The 19210-nt window shown below is 37.6% G+C and overlaps 1 protein-coding gene across 2 annotated transcripts in view; it reads left to right on the top strand.

Moving 5' to 3' along the window:
• Nucleotides 1–19210, top strand: part of LOC139688264 (ABC transporter G family member 23-like) — a 101075-nt gene that overhangs the window by 57882 nt on the left and 23983 nt on the right. The window contains exon 2 of one of the 2 annotated variants that reach the window (XM_071585734.1): nt 785–1092. In XM_071585734.1, the coding sequence (XP_071441835.1) occupies nt 803–1092 (290 nt within the window). In that variant the 5' untranslated portion in view covers nt 785–802. Of the gene's footprint in view, nt 1–781; nt 1093–19210 lie in introns of both variants that reach the window. The other variant, XM_071585733.1, reaches the window with a different exon arrangement.

Genomic DNA, 19210 nt, shown 5'->3' with positions numbered 1-19210 from the left:
CCACAAATATTGGGATGAATATAGGCATCCCAAAAAAATAGCACAACTCTTTTTAAAAATCGCACAACCTTATTACAGGGGTCTGGTAGGCAGAACGTTCCACTGAATCCTCATCTTACTCTCCAAACCTCTCACGGGTTATTAGGATAAGTCATGATTTATAGTATTATGTGATATTTGTTTCTGGTAAGTATGTAGTTCTAATTGTCGTTCGTGATTATTTTACTCTTGCGATAGAAAATTGGTTCGTCCGTCAGGCCCTTTCCCTTAACACCCTTGTTATGTTCTAGCCTACCCAAGTCATGATATTATTTCACTGTGGGATTGTGTTCGTTGACCCGTTTCGTGCCAGATATTTTATCTCCATACCTCAAATCTAATACATGTGCCGATTCTGTGCGCAGATGTATCTGCGTCTTCCTAAGTATTTTTCCTCTTGTTTTCCTGTCTTCGCGAGATAAACGTTTCAGTCAACCTGTTCTTTTAAAAGTTTCGATATTTTCTCTCGTTAACTTTTATTGTCCACGCTTTTTCTTGGGTTGGTTTTTTTATTGAGATTTTTTTAACCTACATTAAGTGATATGAGAAATGAATGCGATCCCGTGATGTTAAATGTACTGTCATCCATTTATACTACTATCACTGAGTCCTCACGCATTTGCGATATTTAGTAATTCGACGTCCATTCAAGGACATCACATGGCCCTCCCCGCAGTCACACGGAGTCCACGCCCATCCAAAACCCCAGATAAATTAATCAATGCTCTGTCTCTTTTGCTAGCAGGTCCCCCATCCAAGGGTCATGATGATGGAGATGCAGAGTACCCAGGAGGCCCATTCCCATGGAGAGCGCCATTCCATCGGCGAGTCACCTCCGGCACCGACGCCGCCTTCGGCTGACCCTCCGCCGGAGGGCGCCAACACGGAGGAGACGGTCGGGAACAGGCCGCCCCTGAAGACGCAGGTGTCCACCGTGTGGTCTCGCAAGCAGAACGCTGTGAGCGTGCGGCGCGCATGCAAGATGTATGGGCCAAAGAACAACCGGAACCCTGTCCTGGACCAGCTGAACATGACCGTACCCAAGGGAACCATGTAAGTACTAGAAGAAGGAATCCAATGGGACATACGAATCCAATGGGACATACCTTAGCTTGGGCTGAATGATTTTGACATTCGGGACCATGAGTCTTAACATGACCCTTAACATCTACTGATTAAATTCTCCTGGAATAATGGGAAAAGGGATATAGAAGGCAGGTTAGTATGGAGACAACTTAAGCGTGGAAGTTACGTGGAAGAACGATATCCACATTTTCGGTGCTCTTGATGGTATTTTTCTGAATTTCATCGAATTAACGAGTTTATCTTCACACACGATGCTCCTACCCATGAATCCGCGGCACTGCTTAACTTCGAAACATAGGTGTGTATCTGAATCGTCTTTTGAAATGGAGCATTATTAATCCACGTATTTTACTAGGAAACGATTATAGATATTAAATATACATATATAGTACATCATTAAATTTATAAATATTTCATAAAGGTAAAGAAACAAAAGTAGGTTTGAAGTCCATTAAATCTATCATAAAATAGCTTTGAAAATAGATTTTTATTGCACAGACAATAATAAAGATAGGAAAAGAATGGGGTTATGCGGTACTTTCGAAAATCGTAAATTACAAACATACCAAATAATCATATTAAAAAAGCCACGTGATATGCCACGAACAATGATACTTTTTCAAGATCCGAAAAAATCAAAGTAGTCCATTTTTCCCTCAGAAATGTAATCAGCCAGGATTCGTTGCAATTGCTTGGCGTGTTAATTAGAGAAAGAGGATCTACTTCTGCCAATTAAGTAAGACATACGGTTGGAAATGTAGTGACGTATTATTTGAGCCATTCATTAAGGCTCCATCGAAGGCAGGAAAAGGCGGGTCCATAGGATGCTCTGATGGATTGAAGAACTACACGCATGGAGGGATAGATACTGTCAAGTCAAATGTTCCGATGATGTGCATAAACCCGACGTGAGTCAGTCTTAGGGGTCCGAGGCATTTGGACGTTGCAGTGCGCCCTGGCCGTCGCGTCGTCTTCCTTCCTTTCCCACCGATTCGCGTCCTCGAGCATTTAATATTTGTTTTCCCATCCTTAACAGTTACCGCCCCCGTATTCGTCCCAATTCGTAATATTATTAATATCGCCCTTTCAAATTCCCTCTTGGTTAGCAGAGCCGGCCACCGTTCTGTAGATGAGATAACTAGTGATAATATTTCTATAGTTAAACTGAATACTCTTCAAATATATTTATATTGCAGATACATAAGTTTCCCTTCTTACTGTAACAATTTATCCCACCATATAACACTTTCACTCGTATTAGCCTGGCAAATTCCAATATGGTGTTATAAAAACAACGCAATCGCTGCTTCCGACTGCGAAGTCATCAATGTGTGTCTGCAATCGGCAGCCTTTTTTTTGATGCCTATGAAGTCATAAGCCCTTGATATTGCATTCTCACTTTGATATAAGCAAATAGGCGCGTAATGGCGAAATCGAACATAGTTTTAGATATTCGAACCCAGTGAGAAGGACATTTTTTCAACATATTGTGGGCTTCTATTCCAAATATTCTTTCCCGATATTTTTACACAATGAAATCGGCGAGAGACTGGTACTTTCCTGGTAGAGTATCACGACGTAAGTTACCAAAACGAGGGTAAAAGGACATTGCATAAATATTGATTCCCGCCTCCCCAGTTGGATGCGGAAGGGTTAAATAAAAATGTTCACAGAAGTCTTCAAAATTATAATGGTGGTGAACCAAAGCAGTTGCTTTTTTATGGATGCCAAAGTTATGAGTGTCGCTTTAAGTTCAAGTTTCCGCAAGATTTAATAGGAGGTATTCCTGAGTCAATATAAATGGGGGAATACTTAAATAGTAGCTTTTTGGTCGCCTCGTCTTCGGCGAGGCTAATGTAGTGCAAGTCAAATAGGTGTAAAATCCTTTGCAAAGCAGGTATTCCTAAGGAAGTTTTGAAGTCAAATCAAATTTTACTTCAGTTAACTTAGAATTTTGTTGACACATATTGCTATTCACGGAACTAAAGCCACGTCACTTAGTGAATTTTGCTTATTGAAAATTAGGGTGACCAAAATACCAGTATTTAAGTACTCCTTCACTTCATTAACGTACGAGTATCTTCCACTAACATGTATTTAGTATATCCACTTGGCCTTTCTCAACATTACAACTGGCTATCGTATCGGGCATAAAACCAAAGACCATATGGCCAAGTGCTAAAAATATGCCCACACTATGATATTAGGCAACGCTCTTTTGAGGGCTTGAACTGAACACCATCCGCCACTGGTACAATGGCATCTGAGATTGATGTATGCCATCGGACGTTAATTGAGTTTACGTTAATAATCTAACCAATATTAGTTTCTGTGCTGCCGTTTTGCTTTTGGCTCAAGTAGCGTGTAGACATACGAGTATGGAAGAGTATTCATTTGCCATAGATAGTAATGCTTGGGGTGTCTTAACCGCTGAGTAAATTGGAATGAATACACGTAAAAAAACAGAGAGCATTAATCTAGGGGAGATTATAATTTTAGATTAAACTGTTTTTCTTTGTCATAATTTTCGGCATAGCGAGATGTTTCACTACTTTCTTCGGAGCCAAAAATTAATATAAAACATCTTGCTTGTCTGATTGAGAAGCTTTTATTTACCTTTAATTGGTTAAAATGAAAATAACCTCCTCAAAATTCATGGCTGATTCCTTTCTTTTCATCAAATTCCCTATATTTCATGAGAATAATGTGAGGGAAATATTTTCCAAGTCAGTCCGAGGCAATCAAGAGGGTCTTCGGTCGACAAACACGCATGATATCGTGAGACCGGATCGTCCAAGTGTGTGTTGGAGTGGAGCAAATAGCAACCATTGGCCTGCCTCTTTCCCCTTTCCGAGACAACTCCACTCCGCTAGTGGGCACAGTTTAACGTGGGTGATTCAAGGATTTTGGATACGAAATGGAACCATGTCGTGTTTGTTTCTTGCGAAAAATACGGGCACCTGCGGTTTTCACTCCTGCTCCGGGGGAAGAGGCCGAGGGGGAGAGCATTTCCTCACCCGCGGAAAATTCCGCATGCGGTTAAGTTGGGCCTCCCAGTTATCCGCTTGTCAGTCGCACACCGTCAGGGCCGAGATTCTACGTGTATTTAAGTAAAAGGATCATCATTTCTTCCCCTATCAAATAATGATCGCTTTTATTTCAATCTGAATATCGACGGCTGCAGTCACCGCCATATAACTTTTCCCTGCGGAATCTATTGACACCAGGTAGCTCCAGGTACTATCATCTTGATTTATTTCCCCGAAGTACTGAGTCTTTCAGTCTCATTTCATATTCTCTTCCATGTAAATGCTCATGAAATTATTTTTCATTTCCCTTTTAATTATACATTAAAATTCATAAAATATATATGTATAATATGGATGTGGGAGTCCAGTGGGCAGAGCGTTTGGCAACTGACCGGAGGGTCCGGGTTCGATTACCGGGAGCACTCTTGGCGCCATCCGCTTCACCCAACCTGTGTTATTTTTCGGATACCAGACCCTCCTGGAAAACCTTTGGTGGCACGGGGAAGGGAACTAGCCTGTTGCGTGAATTTCACACGCCGTTCGGTTTAGTGCTAGGCGAGCTTTACCCTCACCTATCAAACAGACTATCAGGTCGTGGTTCAGTACGTGTGTGTATTATATTTATAATTTATGGTCGCACACATGAAACGGAAACGCCCTGGAAGTCTTTGCGAATGGCCTATCATTTTTAAGGATACTAAAGCAGCTCTGAAGGAAATTCCTTATGTAATATCAGTATGTGAGAGGATGAGTGTTTTGCCAGAATGCCCTCAGAGGTATCTAGTTATCTAGTAAAGAGTTAAAGATTAAGGCGAAAATGGACGCTCTTACTAAATGGCGATAGTACTTTCTTTTATCATGATGCGAACAAAAGATGGGAAAAATAATTCTATTTTTACTTTTTCTCGCCCATTTCAACTAATTGAATTAATGAGGAATGGGTAGATTGGGTATGTAAAACTGATATAATATTACCTGGTAATGTGTTGTTCTATTTATAAATATAGAAATAAATTAATCTCGATTTATAAGTATAGCTACCACGCGCCCTTTTCGACCAGCAAGGAGTAGAACGGAATTCGACAAGTATACTCGTATATGCCTCATGCCTGAATTATGACTGCTTTTCCGTGTAGATTGATTCTAAGAGTTGAAATTAAATTTTACTATGTTGTTGTTTGATTGCGTATAGATATCGATAAATAAAAAATTCCTATTGGTATCGGGTTTCTCTAGCGGCGTGATATCCTAGAGGGTTGAGTTTTGTTCATTTACTGGACGGAGAATCACGGGTTTTTAATTCGAATTATGTCTTTGGACTTCCTTAGATTCACGCTGAGATTTGATATTTTCCGATTTCTATATAATCCTCGGGAAAACTGTCCCTTACCCTGAATGTATGGATACCACGCGCCTTAGTGATTAGGACTAGGCTACATGCTCTATCCTCACTCTTGAAGTCGACATAAGGATCGAGTGATGTGGTTTTAAAAGCCAAAACTGTAGTTGTATTTTTTGTACAGTAAAAACGAACTCGAATGAGGAAAAACAGTGATTCCACGATAATATTTAATTGAAGCGCGGGCATAGTTTCGATGCTTGGCATCATCATCAAGTGATAATTTGTATTCGTAAGGCCCTTATTAAAGTCATTGTCTAAATGGAATAATCTTATATAGATTACGTACGGCTCTTGCCAGGATGGATGTGACGATCACATTTTTTCGTCATTCCTTTGGGAATTGAAACGCAAAAGCAAATTATATATGCATGACTTGCATAGGGTTTTTTTACCATAATTACCTCCTGTGAAAGTAATATACAATGAATAGAATGTATTGAGATTGGCTTCGCAATTTTTTACGTGTATTGATTGCTGCCGTACGTATAGATCAAGAGAAAATGAAATACCTGTTACTTTTAGTCATCTCAGCTCCGCCACGAAGAAATGAAAATACAAGCTGAATGTTTTACGGAACGTAAGATGGAGGTTTTTTTTATAATTGAAGCTATGATTTGCTGGTGCTTCGACATAAAGAAAATGCTGAAACTTCATCCCACCGTAGGGTAATTTTCCAAGTTTTATGTTTTCCTTGCATCATCGTTGCACGTGAAAATTTCCTATCCTTCCCTCGAGGCATTTCCGCGATTGCGCTTACCGAGATGCATTATGGGAGTCTTTAATGTCATTGCGCATGCTTAAATTGTCACCTGCTTATGAATGTTATTAGATTTACTTGGAATGCTGCGAGTATTTTTATCCCTATAGCGCAGAATCATCACGCCAAATCAGGGTCTTAGCCTTGGTGTTTGACGTGATATTTTGCTCGTTAATGCAAGAAAAAATCTGATGATTTGAAATGAAACGGGTATTAGTGACGATGGTTGTGATCTTGACTTTTTTACGAATTCTTAGTGGTGTCGTAAAGCGAGGAAAAAACTCAGGAGCGGGATCAAGAATAGTACTTATTGTGGAAGTCATACAGCCATTAAGTTCTCGGAGCTCTTACGCCAAGAGCAAATAATTAATATCTCCTTGTCTTTCGGTGTCCTTGCAGTCAAATGAAAGTCGACGTGCAACGGACTGCGCATGCCAGCAATATGTTGAGTCTTGTCAATGTAATATTTTTGATGACGAACCACTGTGATGATATTTTTCAATTGTTTAAAAACAGCACTTCCTTAATCTGATAAATATGTTTTGTGGGTGATATTTGATAAAAATAGCCTAAGTTATATCTGAAATTCAAATATTCCAAATTAACATTTTGAATATTTTGAAAAACGCAATTATACATTTATTCAAGGTCTCAATCGGACTGAAAATATTGCTTTATTCTGGATATTTCTCTTTGACCGATTTCACGTAAGAACTACAAATTTAGATGAAAGATGGTATGCTAATAAAATTTGTCGAAAAAATACTTATAAAATTGTCTCCGTCCTTGTATTTCTTCTTTCTCGAATTCCTACACATCGTTCGAAATAATTGTAGTGAGAAGTATTCCGATTATCAACCTTAGAATGTGTAAAAATTCCACTAAAAATCAATAATTCTTCAGATGTTTATGGGTATAAATTTGTAAATATTTTCACAGTAGCAATTTTTATTCATAAAGATTGATTATTACCCTTTCCCATCCCCTTCAAGGCAACGTTACTTCGAAGAAACTTGCATCCATTCAAAACTGTTCCTCAAGCTCCGTACTTGGATGGAGAGGGATACCGAATCGGATGACGTTACCAAGGTAAAAAAATAAAAACGATATGCAATTACAATTTATTGCTCGTCATAGCACTTTGCACATGCAAAATTTGCTGTCAATTAAATGGAAAAGCAATTCGCCCTTCAATTCACCAATTTGCAAGCCATTAACTCTTGTATATACTACGTCTAACTACCGTCAGAAAAATTATGTGACAGTAATGAGATCAATTTTCGAAATTGGGGTAAGGTTCCAAATTCATGATCGAGGTGGTGAAAACGCAGTCAAAAACATCGGTCAATCAGATTACGTAAGCAAATTATATCGCAAGCTCTAATGACGTTTGACATACTGTCAAAGACTCTCAGCATCTGAAGGATAGATATGTCATTCCTTTCAGGTGAGAAATGTTTTCCAGGGACCATGAGTCCTTCATTTCCGAAAAACCGTGTTCAAACTGTTACCAGTCAATATTAAGTGTCAGGTGGTGATCCAGAGGAAATCTGAGTTGGAGGAATGGCTGAAAAACAACGACTTGGAAAAGTGAAAGCTAAGGTCGTTGGGCTTGTTGGTGGCAAGAGGGCAGTTGAGTCCCATTAAAATCAAAGCATATTTGCAAATCTGGTTTCTGTTCCTTGTTAACCAAGTCTTAAAGAAATGTGAAGTGCCTAATGCTGTTATCCTATACAAGACTAAATAAAATTACGGCTATTTACGTATATTATCTATCCTAAAGTTAACCTTCAGTTAAGGTCCCAATTAGTGATGCTCGTTTTGCCTGTTAATGATTGGAAATATATTTGCAGATGGTTCTGTTTTCCGTTGAATCGAAAATTATCATGTATTCTTTATTTTTGTTTATTTATTATCTTAAATGCATTGGAATTACTTTTCAAGAAAAACATTTCCAGCATAAAAACAACCATTGACTATTTGAATAAAGGCAGAATACTCTGAAAAATAGAAGAATTGCTGAATTTTTGAGTGTCATTTTCGTATAAATGTTGCAGATGTTCCTCAGAAAAGGGCAACATTATTCCTTTAGGTATGAAACTGATTGTTAAGGTTTAAAAATGGTTCCATCGTGTAAACGGTGTAGATATTAACGTAAATATATTCAAAGATGGATTATGATGGTAAAAAATGATACACAAATAAATATTTAAACCAAATGGCGCCATAAATATTCAAAATTGTTTATTGCATTTTCTGGAGCATCAATAGGTGAATCTTGATTTTCTGATAGTGTTTCCTCACGCTAGTTTCATTTCAATCGTATAGACTTTGCTCACTAAGTTTTAAATTAATTTTTGCGATTAAGAATACAATTAAATCAAAAGTGCGTATTTTGGAATTCAGAGGGTTTTCGAATGTGCACAGTTTATGATGAAAAGTTAGGGCAATATTAGTTAATTGGCTTACATTTAAAGCGGGAACAGCAACACCTCTTAGCTTCTATTTATTGGAATCATCTACTGCTTCGATGTATTAAATGAATGCAAAAAGGATTGATCTACCTTTAATGGGTTTCTAACCAAGACTCCATTACGAGCGAACAAAAATCGGTGAAGTCTGTCCGGGGCTGGGCCAATAGACAGGGCGTGCCGCCGCCGGTTTGTCCCGTGCCCGAGGTTACTGTTTGGTAACGCGCAGACCTGGAAACTCAACGGTCACGGATACCAACCCCGTACCCCAGGTACGGTGTCTCTGTTTTCCCAATATTGTATATGGTGCGATATAAGTGGTAGCTTTTAACGTATATTGAACGAAAATCCCCAACCTCTCTGATCAGTCCTATCGTTGGTGTCACATAAAGCTTTGAAAAGCCGATTTTTATTTGGCAAAATCTATGAGGTAATGACAGAATCCTTTATTATCTGCTCTTCATAATAAGCCCAGTTAATTAATTGAGATATCAGTAGTATATTTTTAACCTACTCACACAGCACATTGGATAAAAGGTAAATAGTTAAGAAAACATATTCGGACGAACACAAGGGATACATAATTGTATGTCTATATATATATATATATATATGTGTGTGTGTGTGTGTGTGTGTGTGTGTGTGTGTGTGTGTGTGTGTGTGTGTGTGTGTGTGTGTGTGTGTGTGTTTATATGTCTACAGATATATCGATAATGTAGAAGTACTCATGAGAGCAATTGTTCTTTTACGTATTTTCTATGCATAATTTTGTGTTCTATTTTGCCGTCGAAGTTTATGTATATAATGTACCTTATATATATATATATATATATATATATATATATATATATATATATATATATATATACATATATATACATATATATATATATAACAAACTTGTGCAGCAACAAACAATATAAGAACACATAAAAAGATCATTCAAACGTTATTTCTTGATCATTTCGTCATTTCGACGGAATTATATATATATATATATATATATATATATATATATATACACGAGGGTCATCCGGAAAGTAGTACCCGTTCGTGCCGCATGAAGTGCTGACGACGCGAGTAGCCGCTGGACGAGGTCAGATAGCTTCAGTGGCTTGTCTGCCTTCTCTGAGCCAAGTTGCGTGACGCTAGCATTGCCTGTGTTGTTTCTGTGATTGTTTACAATGTTTAAAAAAATTGAGAACGCCGCCAGTTGTGAAGTGAGGGCAGTGATTAAATTCCTCAATGCAAGAAACGTTCGCCCATGTGATATTCATCGCCAATTAAAGGAGGTGTATGGAGACAATGTAATGGACGAGTCGTCTGTTCGGCGGTGGTGTCGCAACTTCAACATGGGGAGGGGGAACACACACGACGATGAGCGTTCGGAGAGACCGTCTGTCATTACAGACCAACTGGTGAGCTCAGTTGACGAATTCGTGAGGAACGATCGGCGCGTCACAATTGATGACATCTGTGAGCATTTTCCCAATGTTTCTCGAACAATTGTTCATGAAATTGTTAAACACCATCTGCATTATGCAAAAATTTGTGCAAGATGGGTCCCTCGCGTATCTCAATGAGCTGGCGGCGAAGGACTATGCAGCAGGAATACAGAAACTTGTCACACGTTATGACAAATGCCTTAATTTGCTTGGAGATTATGTTGAGAAGTAGTTTAAAGTATCCTCTTTCAAATAAAATTTTTTATGTTTGTTAATATTTACTTTTGTGTCTTTATTTCACGAACGGGTACTACTTTCCGGATGACCCTCGTATATATAGTGATTACTTCTATTCTTTCGATGAAGACGGAGCTGAATATATATATATATATATATATATATATATATATATATATATATATATATATATATATATAGACTTGGACTGTATATATATAAACATCTCCGATTATTTGTGCCATTACAAACAGATAGTCTGTTAAGAAATTATGTGTGATAGAAAAACAGTATATATATTCTGAATTTCACGCACAATTATTGGCAAGTACTCAGGAGTTTAACATACGCACTACACGGGACACGTTTATACTTTAACGAACATGTAAACGCGTTTACTTAATATTGACGTATAAGACCTCGTATTTCGCAATCACACGATTTTGGTGATTAAGTTTCTGGTGATATCATTTCGATATTTATAGTTGGTCTTATCAACGTCGTCTTCCCCTTAATTTCACTTTAGTTTCGTGGTTTTTATCCTGGATTTACTACAATGATTGCATTGTTGATCAGCGATTCTGAGAAAGAAACAGCTTGATAATTGATTTGTTTTCAGGAGCCTTTTTTTCTCGAGCATAATTTTAATATAATTAATTTCCTGAATAATTTTTTTCCCACCTTTGTGAATACTGATTGAGAATAACGGCCGAAAGGCATGTGTCCTTCAACGATTAAACCTGCGTCATTGCACATTATAACTATGGTAATGCGCGCTCCTTTTTCCCACGTCATTTTCACGGTTTTTGCACATCCTTGTTTCTTTCATGGCATTCAGCGATTTGAATTTTTGATGATAGTTTCTCAAATAATAGAAACGAGATATGTAACCCTACATAAAATGGGCTACTTGTTCGTTGAGAATTTTTATTTGACATATTCCATTTTGGGTATCTATCATAATTAGACGTAGATTCTAAAAGTGTTTTCTGTTAGAAGGGAAGGAAAAATTGTGACAGAAAGGTTAATAAATTTAGAAATACGTTAAAGCAAGATAATTTTTAACACTTTGTTTAGTTACGTAATTTTTCTGTGAACTGTGTCGAGTCCTATATCCTTTAAGGATATATTTAATCAGGTTGAGTCTGAATTTGTTTTACTGAAAGGTTTAAAAGTACTTTTTGTGTGCCACTATAGGTGGTTCAAGGAAAAAAGAGAAATTTGGATAAAAATTTCTGTTACATTTAACAATTAATATTAATAAAACATAGACGTTAATTTCATATTAATTATCTTTTTTTATTTGTATTAGTGATATAGAAATGCGGAATCGTGGATTCATGCTCTATTAAATTTTGTATTGAATATAAAAGTATGGTGAGAAGTTCCTCTATATACTCTTCCTATAATGTATTTAGTTGATGATTTTAAGACGGTTAGAGTGGTAATGTTGATTCATTTCGTTTTTTTTTGTTTTAAATATTTTTCAGTATAGAAAATCTTGCAAGCAAGCTTTGATCCGGATTTTTTTAGCTAAGCGAGAGTAAAACCATGCAATTGGTAATTTAAGGGGCATTGAGATTATATGTTGAAATTTTGATTTCTTAACAAGTCATTTCGTTTCAATTACATTCAGCTAATCATTTTGACTCGTTTCATCCACGCTAAATTTTAAACCGGATCAGTAATCGTTTTAAATTACGTTGTACGAAAATGAAGGCCAGAAATGAAGGTCGATCGTAGATTTTTATTCTACGTACGTGATGGCCTATATATCATCTGGAGAAGCAAGAAGTAAAAAGCAGAAATATCCCCAAACATTTACGACCTCAACCATAAACGTTCACAATCATCCCTTTAGTTCCATTTAATTCAAGTTTTTTATGTTTCCATTTACCTTTCCATCCTTTTCAAGAGATCGTTATTCTCAGCGAGAATAGATATTGCGTTTTGAGCAGTGAATTCTTTTCTATTTACTATATCATATTTTTGTTATTTTTACCTATTTTTTCGACTCAAAATGAACTGAAATGGCGAGCTTAAATAAAATGAAAGTGTTCTGGTGTTCACGTGATGTACCGATTTCTTCCTAATGGATATTAATTCGACGAAGACCTTCCCTTCGACAGAATTAGGGTCATTACGGCAACTCCGCAAGAAATTCACCGGTACGTATGTTGTGTTATACTTTTACCAATTGAATATACGGTACGATCCGCAAATTGAAGTAAATGGCAGAAATAAAAGTACTCTATTCTCAGTCCAGAAAGAAAATCAAGTCAACTGGACAAGTATTCTGACAATCTGATTCGCGTTCACGAAGGTAAAGTTTTCTTCTTAATAAAAGAGACTGTTTACGTGATATTATTCTTATTTGAAATTTTCGAATGCCATTTGGAAAAGAAACATGTTGGAAGGCTGTGACAGATGATTTCAATCCCACAAATACTTCCGCAGTGATTAGTAGCGTAACAGGGTATGTGACGGCAGTGATTCGTAATGAAATGAGTAGTTTTTTTTTAGTTTTCATCTTAAATGAGTTTATTTTGGCTCTTTTTGATTAAATTGCGATATTATGCCTATAATAATGCAGAAAAATCGAGACTGGTCAAAATAAAAAATTGCTAAAACGTAAAACTGGAAATCTCCATTCGTTATTTCTACATTATATGTAAATAATGCATTTTAGTGTTCTATATGCTTGTGTCCTAATTCATGAAAATGACATAGATATTCATACTTGAGCATATATTTTCCACATAAATAAACTTTTTAAGTTTTCACAAAACTTGAAATGACTTTTTGTAAAAAAAATCTTTTCTTTTTTCATCATTGTCATTTCATTTTTTTATTGCATTGAGTTGTATATTTTGAAATTGAATTTTAAAATATTGGATTCTTTCAGTCAATGAACTCACACAATAATGGTGATTTCTAAGGCTGAAGGTACGACTGTCAATGGCCGTGAAATGTGTCGTTCCGGGGCTTGATTTCATCGCTGCAATACAATTTAAAAGCCTTACAGATGAATGAATGAATAAAAGAATTTCATGAATCCACCCTAAAGGCCGCTTTCATCAAATTTCCGAAGTCATGGTTATGTTTTAGTCATCTTGCATCGCGAGAATAAAGAGGTACGCTCTGAGAATTACCGGGTGGCTGGAATTCATTTTAGGCAATTAACGGTGAAAGAGATTGATCTAATTTAGTATTTATAGATCTAATCTAATTTAGGCCTCTAGTTACCCCAGGCCAACCCTTCGAGAGTAATTTGCATCCTGGAAAACATTTTCCGATTCCACATTGCAGACTCAGTTTAAGATGCATCAGAAAGATTATTTATTTCACGAATATATATTTATTTGCTTGTGTATCTGAACAAGATTAATTATCCCTTCAATTTTACAAACCCTTGATTTATTCGTACTTATTTTCATTAATTTCATGATAATGTGAAATGTAATGGCCAATCGGTGCTTTAATAGCTTTAATAGCTTAAATCAGGAATGAAAAACATTCCTTTGAATATTAAAGTATTTTATAATATTAAGTATATGCGTATTAATAATATTTTTAGATACATGCAGGAAATATTGTAATCGCGTGCACGGATATCAAGTATCTGAAAATATTTTAGTATCCATATATGAGAATTATTAGAGAAAAATGCGTACATCCTTAGCTCAGGGAGTAAAACATTAATTAATGCGATAAAGTAAGTACCCGAATCATTCGTTGAAAGCATCACATTTATTTCAATCCGAAGATTGGTCGGCCGCAATCACCATTTTTCCCTCCTTTCCCTTTACCTATGCCCTGTCGTATCCATCCCTACTTCATATTTGTCTCTCCATATTTTCCGGAGAACATTCCCTTCTGTTATATTTACACGCGATCCATTGAGTCTCAAGGTGTGTCCATCTATCTATCATCTTCTTTGCCATGCAGTGCTTCATATGACCTCATCCTCACCTTCTCTTGTGAACTCTTTCTCGTCTCTCACTTTATCTTTCGTGTGAGAGCTCCAAGCCATCTATTCTTCAATGGTCTGCCTTTCCGAAGTTCCACGTCTCTGTTCCATAGACTGTTACAATCTACACGGGTGTCTTCATTAACGTTTGTTTAGAGAATAACAATATTCAAAATATTCAGCATCATAATAATGGCACTTACTTTATAAACTTATTACCGATTTGTTTTTAGTTGCAATATCTTCTTGGGCCATGTTTCTTCGCCATGAACGACTTGTTCGCTTGAGTTTTCTGCGCTCAACGCCCTGAGAGTTTCGATTCCATGTCCATGCTGTTTCCAAAATAGTAAAAAAATCAATCTTATGCTCCATCTCACAGCATCACGTCTACCTTATAATTCTCGTTTTCTTATTTCAATTTAATTTTCTTCCTGATGATTTTCACCTCTCTATCTTCTTGCATTGCAGTTCTTGGGGCATTGGCTTCATGGATGATGATTAAATCTATAAAAATTCTCTATTAAATCTGAATCTGAATAAAGCACAATTACAGCAATACTGTCGTTGATTTTGTGACTTGATTCATTGCTCAGTTTTCAGAGATTCTCACCTTCAGTATCGGAAAGTCCCGTTAAAGGAGTAACAAGGCTGATCTTCTTCTGTGTTTCAGTGATCCTCAAATAGCGGCATGAACGTCTTTACACTCATTACTTCATAGCGTGAAGTTATGCAAAATGTTTTAAACTCTATATCTCGTTCTTAAGTTCTCTCTTCTTCTCATTGCGGCATTTACATAAGGAACTCGTCAAGCCACAGCCGCGGTCAGGCGGAACAGTTGTTGCATTCTCTGCATGTTCAACTCCTCGAACGACACTTCTCACTCGGCTGAGACGGGAGCACCTTTTATGAGTAGCACTAGAAAGTTGCTTCCCCGCGTTATATAATCGCGAGTAACCCCCTACACATTAGCTCACGCATTTCCAACGGTGATGCGTTGAATTTACACAATATTGAACTGACGCGTGTGCATTTTCTCCGTTGAAAGAGAAAATATTGAAACCGCGTGATGTCAGATAATGTGTGAAATTGAAGTATCGAAGGAGTTTTGCCTGACGACGGCCGAGCTTGCAACGTCATCTCCCGATCTGATACGTTTTGCTTCCCAATTTGAAGCCGCATTGATTACAGCGTTTGTTGCCGCACCCATTTTGAAATGGCCTGCGTTGGACACCGATGGTTTTCTCCCCCTGCCGAGATTCTGGGGAAATCCCGAGGTAAACGATGTGAAAGAATGATGTAAAAATTTTCCCCCATGGCGATTGCCCAAATCATAGTTATTAACGCGGAGATTGCTTTGGGCGCTGAGGAGATAGAGCTCGCCACGCCCGACAGGGCATGAGATGACGTCCGTAGGGAATGGGAGGGCATCTCTTCCCTGCGAAGGCCACGGAACCGTTGATAATAAGTCAGGCGATCAAAAAAAAAGCACATCCGGGTTTTTAGTCTGGGGTGCTCGGAAGTACCACAGGAATGAGTTGAGGTTACTGCTGCACACCGCTGATTTTACATTTATATTTTATATTTGAACCCTCATTTCATATAGTTGATATTGCGAACATAGCTGTTGAGTCTACTTTTTCTTCCGCTTTATTACGACAAATGCATAGATGCATTTTACGTACAATTATAATTTTCAATGTCTCAATTCTTTGATTTAAGATTTCGTTAATATAATTGAAAAAAAATAATTTGAAAGTTATTTGCGATATATTTATCTCGATCAATTTCGGAAAGATTAGTGAATAAATTACGATGCAAATAGGTACGAATGCGATTCCTATTACACCCATTTTAAATTCGCCACAGAGATGGAACAGGAAATGAAGCACACCTCTTAAGGAATCATGGACAGTGATCGCTATGCCCTTGCAGTGAAATCTTGTCCAATAGAAGCAAAGTGACTTCAAGCGTTACATTTTTTAATTCCAGCCGATGGTAATAGGAAAATGAATCGTTATAATTAAACCATTTAGAATTGCTAAGTTTTCCTAGTTTTTGTCTTACGGTGCATAGGGGAAAAAGTTCAGCCATATACTGTAAATACGGTCTAGCAGCCGTCCACTCCGTCAGAGACTGATCCGAATCCGCTTGGAATCCATTTGATGGGTGAGTGGAGAAGGGTCTCCTCAGTGGGAGATACGTGTTAGACCGAGTGGGAGGAAAGCGGAGATTAGCACAGAGAGGAAGGGACCGCCCGGAGCCCACTGTAAATCTTGTTGTTTACATTAGTTAAAAATTGCCGACGCTCTAAAGAGTTCAATCGAAGCGAGAGTAGCTTTTTTGCTTGCCTCTAATCAAGAGTAAATAAATATTTCGAAGGTTTGTTTCGAAACGCTCATCTCCATCCAAATTCATCGGTTTTCGTCATGTCCACCGAGTATGCGCTATTTTTCCGCATGACGTAACATCCTTTCCGTCTATTTTGAACTATTATAATTCTGAAAGACTCTCCATTCTCGGGATGTCACCGCGTAGGTTGTTTTTCTGACAGAAAAACAACCTACGCGGTGACATCCCGAGAATGGAGTCTCTTTCATCTGAACGCCGCGAAATACTACGATCCCATATTATAATTCTGTTTCCATCATATTATAAGTATACATACATAAAGATGGTGGCGAAGACCATGAGCAATTTACATCTGTTAGGAGGCCTACATTTGTAACAACATTCTTAAATGGAATGAGTGTGTCTTGGAGATACAAGTTGAATGGTTGAAACACAGCGATAGAATTTAGCAGTTTGGGATATCCAATAGCTTACGTTTTATGTGAATTTAGGATAATGACGTTTTGCGTGCTCCATCTTGTCATGCTATTGAGGCCAACATTAATTTGTTGTACAAGAAGAGATATATGTGATATATAGATATATCTCGAGGTCGTCTGCATACAGGGGATATTTGGAGTACATATTGAAGAGATTAATAAATGTCAGTAATGTACAACGAGGATAGTAGTGGTCCCAGGACTGAGCCATGTGTAACACCGTGCGTTATATCGAGCCAAGAAGGGTAAGTATCGCCAGCTACCACTCTTTGTCGGTGACCTGAGAGGCAAGAGGAAATCCATGTGGTGGCGGTTCTTGAAAATCCAAGGCAAGTTAATTTAGCCAGTAGTACATCTTTGTCAATGGAATCAAATGCTTTGCTAAAGTCAAGGAGGACAAGAGTTGTGACCATCTTTTTATCCAAACCTCGTCGAAGGTCATCAGTTATTCTGACCAGAGCTGTAGAAGTACTGTGAGCCTTGTGGAAGCCAGATTAGAATATATCTAGAATATTATGCCGAGGCATAAAATCTGTTATTTGTTCCTGGACAAGTTTCTCTAGCGCTTTGGATAAGATAGATAGGAAGCTAATTGGTCGGTAATCCGGAGTTTTGGTTTTTGATCATTTTTGGAATTGGACGAATTTTTCCGCAAAGAAGGAAATGTTTCCTGAGATAGCGAGCAGTTGAAAATATTTGTGATGCATGGAAGTATGAAAGGAGTTGATATGCAAAAGCAGAATGGGAATTCCATCCGACCCTTGTGCTGTGGATTTAATTTTTCGCAATGAGTTGCGAACTTCTAATTGTGTTACTGGGACAAAGTGAAATGTATTATCAAGTGATAGATTGTTATTTAGTTTATCGTGGAATGCTTTCAGAGTATTGGTTTTTGTCAAAGTATCTACTGCATTTGGTGGTGAAGTGAATGTATTGTTCAATATATCGAGCGACTGCGAAGAGGGTAGAGGCACATGTTTGTTTTTACCTATTCCGATAGGTTTAAGTTTACTCCAGAAGTTATTTGGCTGTTCCGTTTGCTAGTAGGTGAGTAAAAATATCTCATTTTTGCATTTAATATCTCCTGCTTAGCTTCATTCTTAAGTTTATTTTTATTTATCAAATAAGGTTATGTTTTTTGGTATCTTAAAAGCGCGGAAAACTGTATCGCGTGCAGCCATGAATGGCATCATTGTCATAGAAAATAGGCTAAATGGATATGGGAAAACAGGTAGGAGGATTGAGAAAACGCCTCTAAATAGCTTTATTAACCCGTGATGATGATGGTGATGAAACAGTGTGAGTTCGTTGTTACCTGATAGTTCCACTATGGAGTCATTTAGTGGTAATTTCTTCGCTCACACTATTAAAAAAATGTTTAACCCAAAATAAGGCCGCCAATAGTCCTGCACGCACGTAAACTTTGCTCCACGATCGCACCACGGCGAGAAAAGAACAAGAAACCGAAAGATAGGAATTCAGTTGCTCACTGTGAGCACACTGGAGCTCAGTGCTATAAATCACTGTATGGGATGGGAAGAGGAGTCGAGTACACCTAGCAGAGGGGCATGAGGGCGGGAGAAGGTGATCAATTCCAAAAAAACATCGCATCATTAATGGACACTCCCTCGTGACGTAAAATCTCATGATTTCCAAATGGTCGTCATTTTAACGATAAAAAAACCTGCTCTGAAGCTGAAAATAATTTTTTTATGTAAGCATCACCAATAGTTTTCGCTCTTTCACTGGCAATGAGTATAGAGATGCTCGTTTTTCCGTGCTTGAGTCGTTCCCGAGTTCACCTCGGTGTCTGTATCACCGAAAAAAATCTCAAATGGAATTTTAAAGATTTAATTGGGTGGAAAACGTCCGTTCACCATCGATAAATTGACTCAGGCGATAAATTTTTACTCAAAATCAAAGAAAACTTTATTGCCCGAGTCAAT

Source organism: Hetaerina americana, unplaced genomic scaffold, assembly GCF_022747635.1.
Source record: "Hetaerina americana unplaced genomic scaffold, ioHetAmer1.1.p SCAF_2, whole genome shotgun sequence".
In the NCBI taxonomy this organism is placed as follows: Eukaryota; Metazoa; Arthropoda; class Insecta; order Odonata; family Calopterygidae; genus Hetaerina; species Hetaerina americana.
This window is presented reverse-complemented; position numbering and strand designations above follow the sequence as displayed.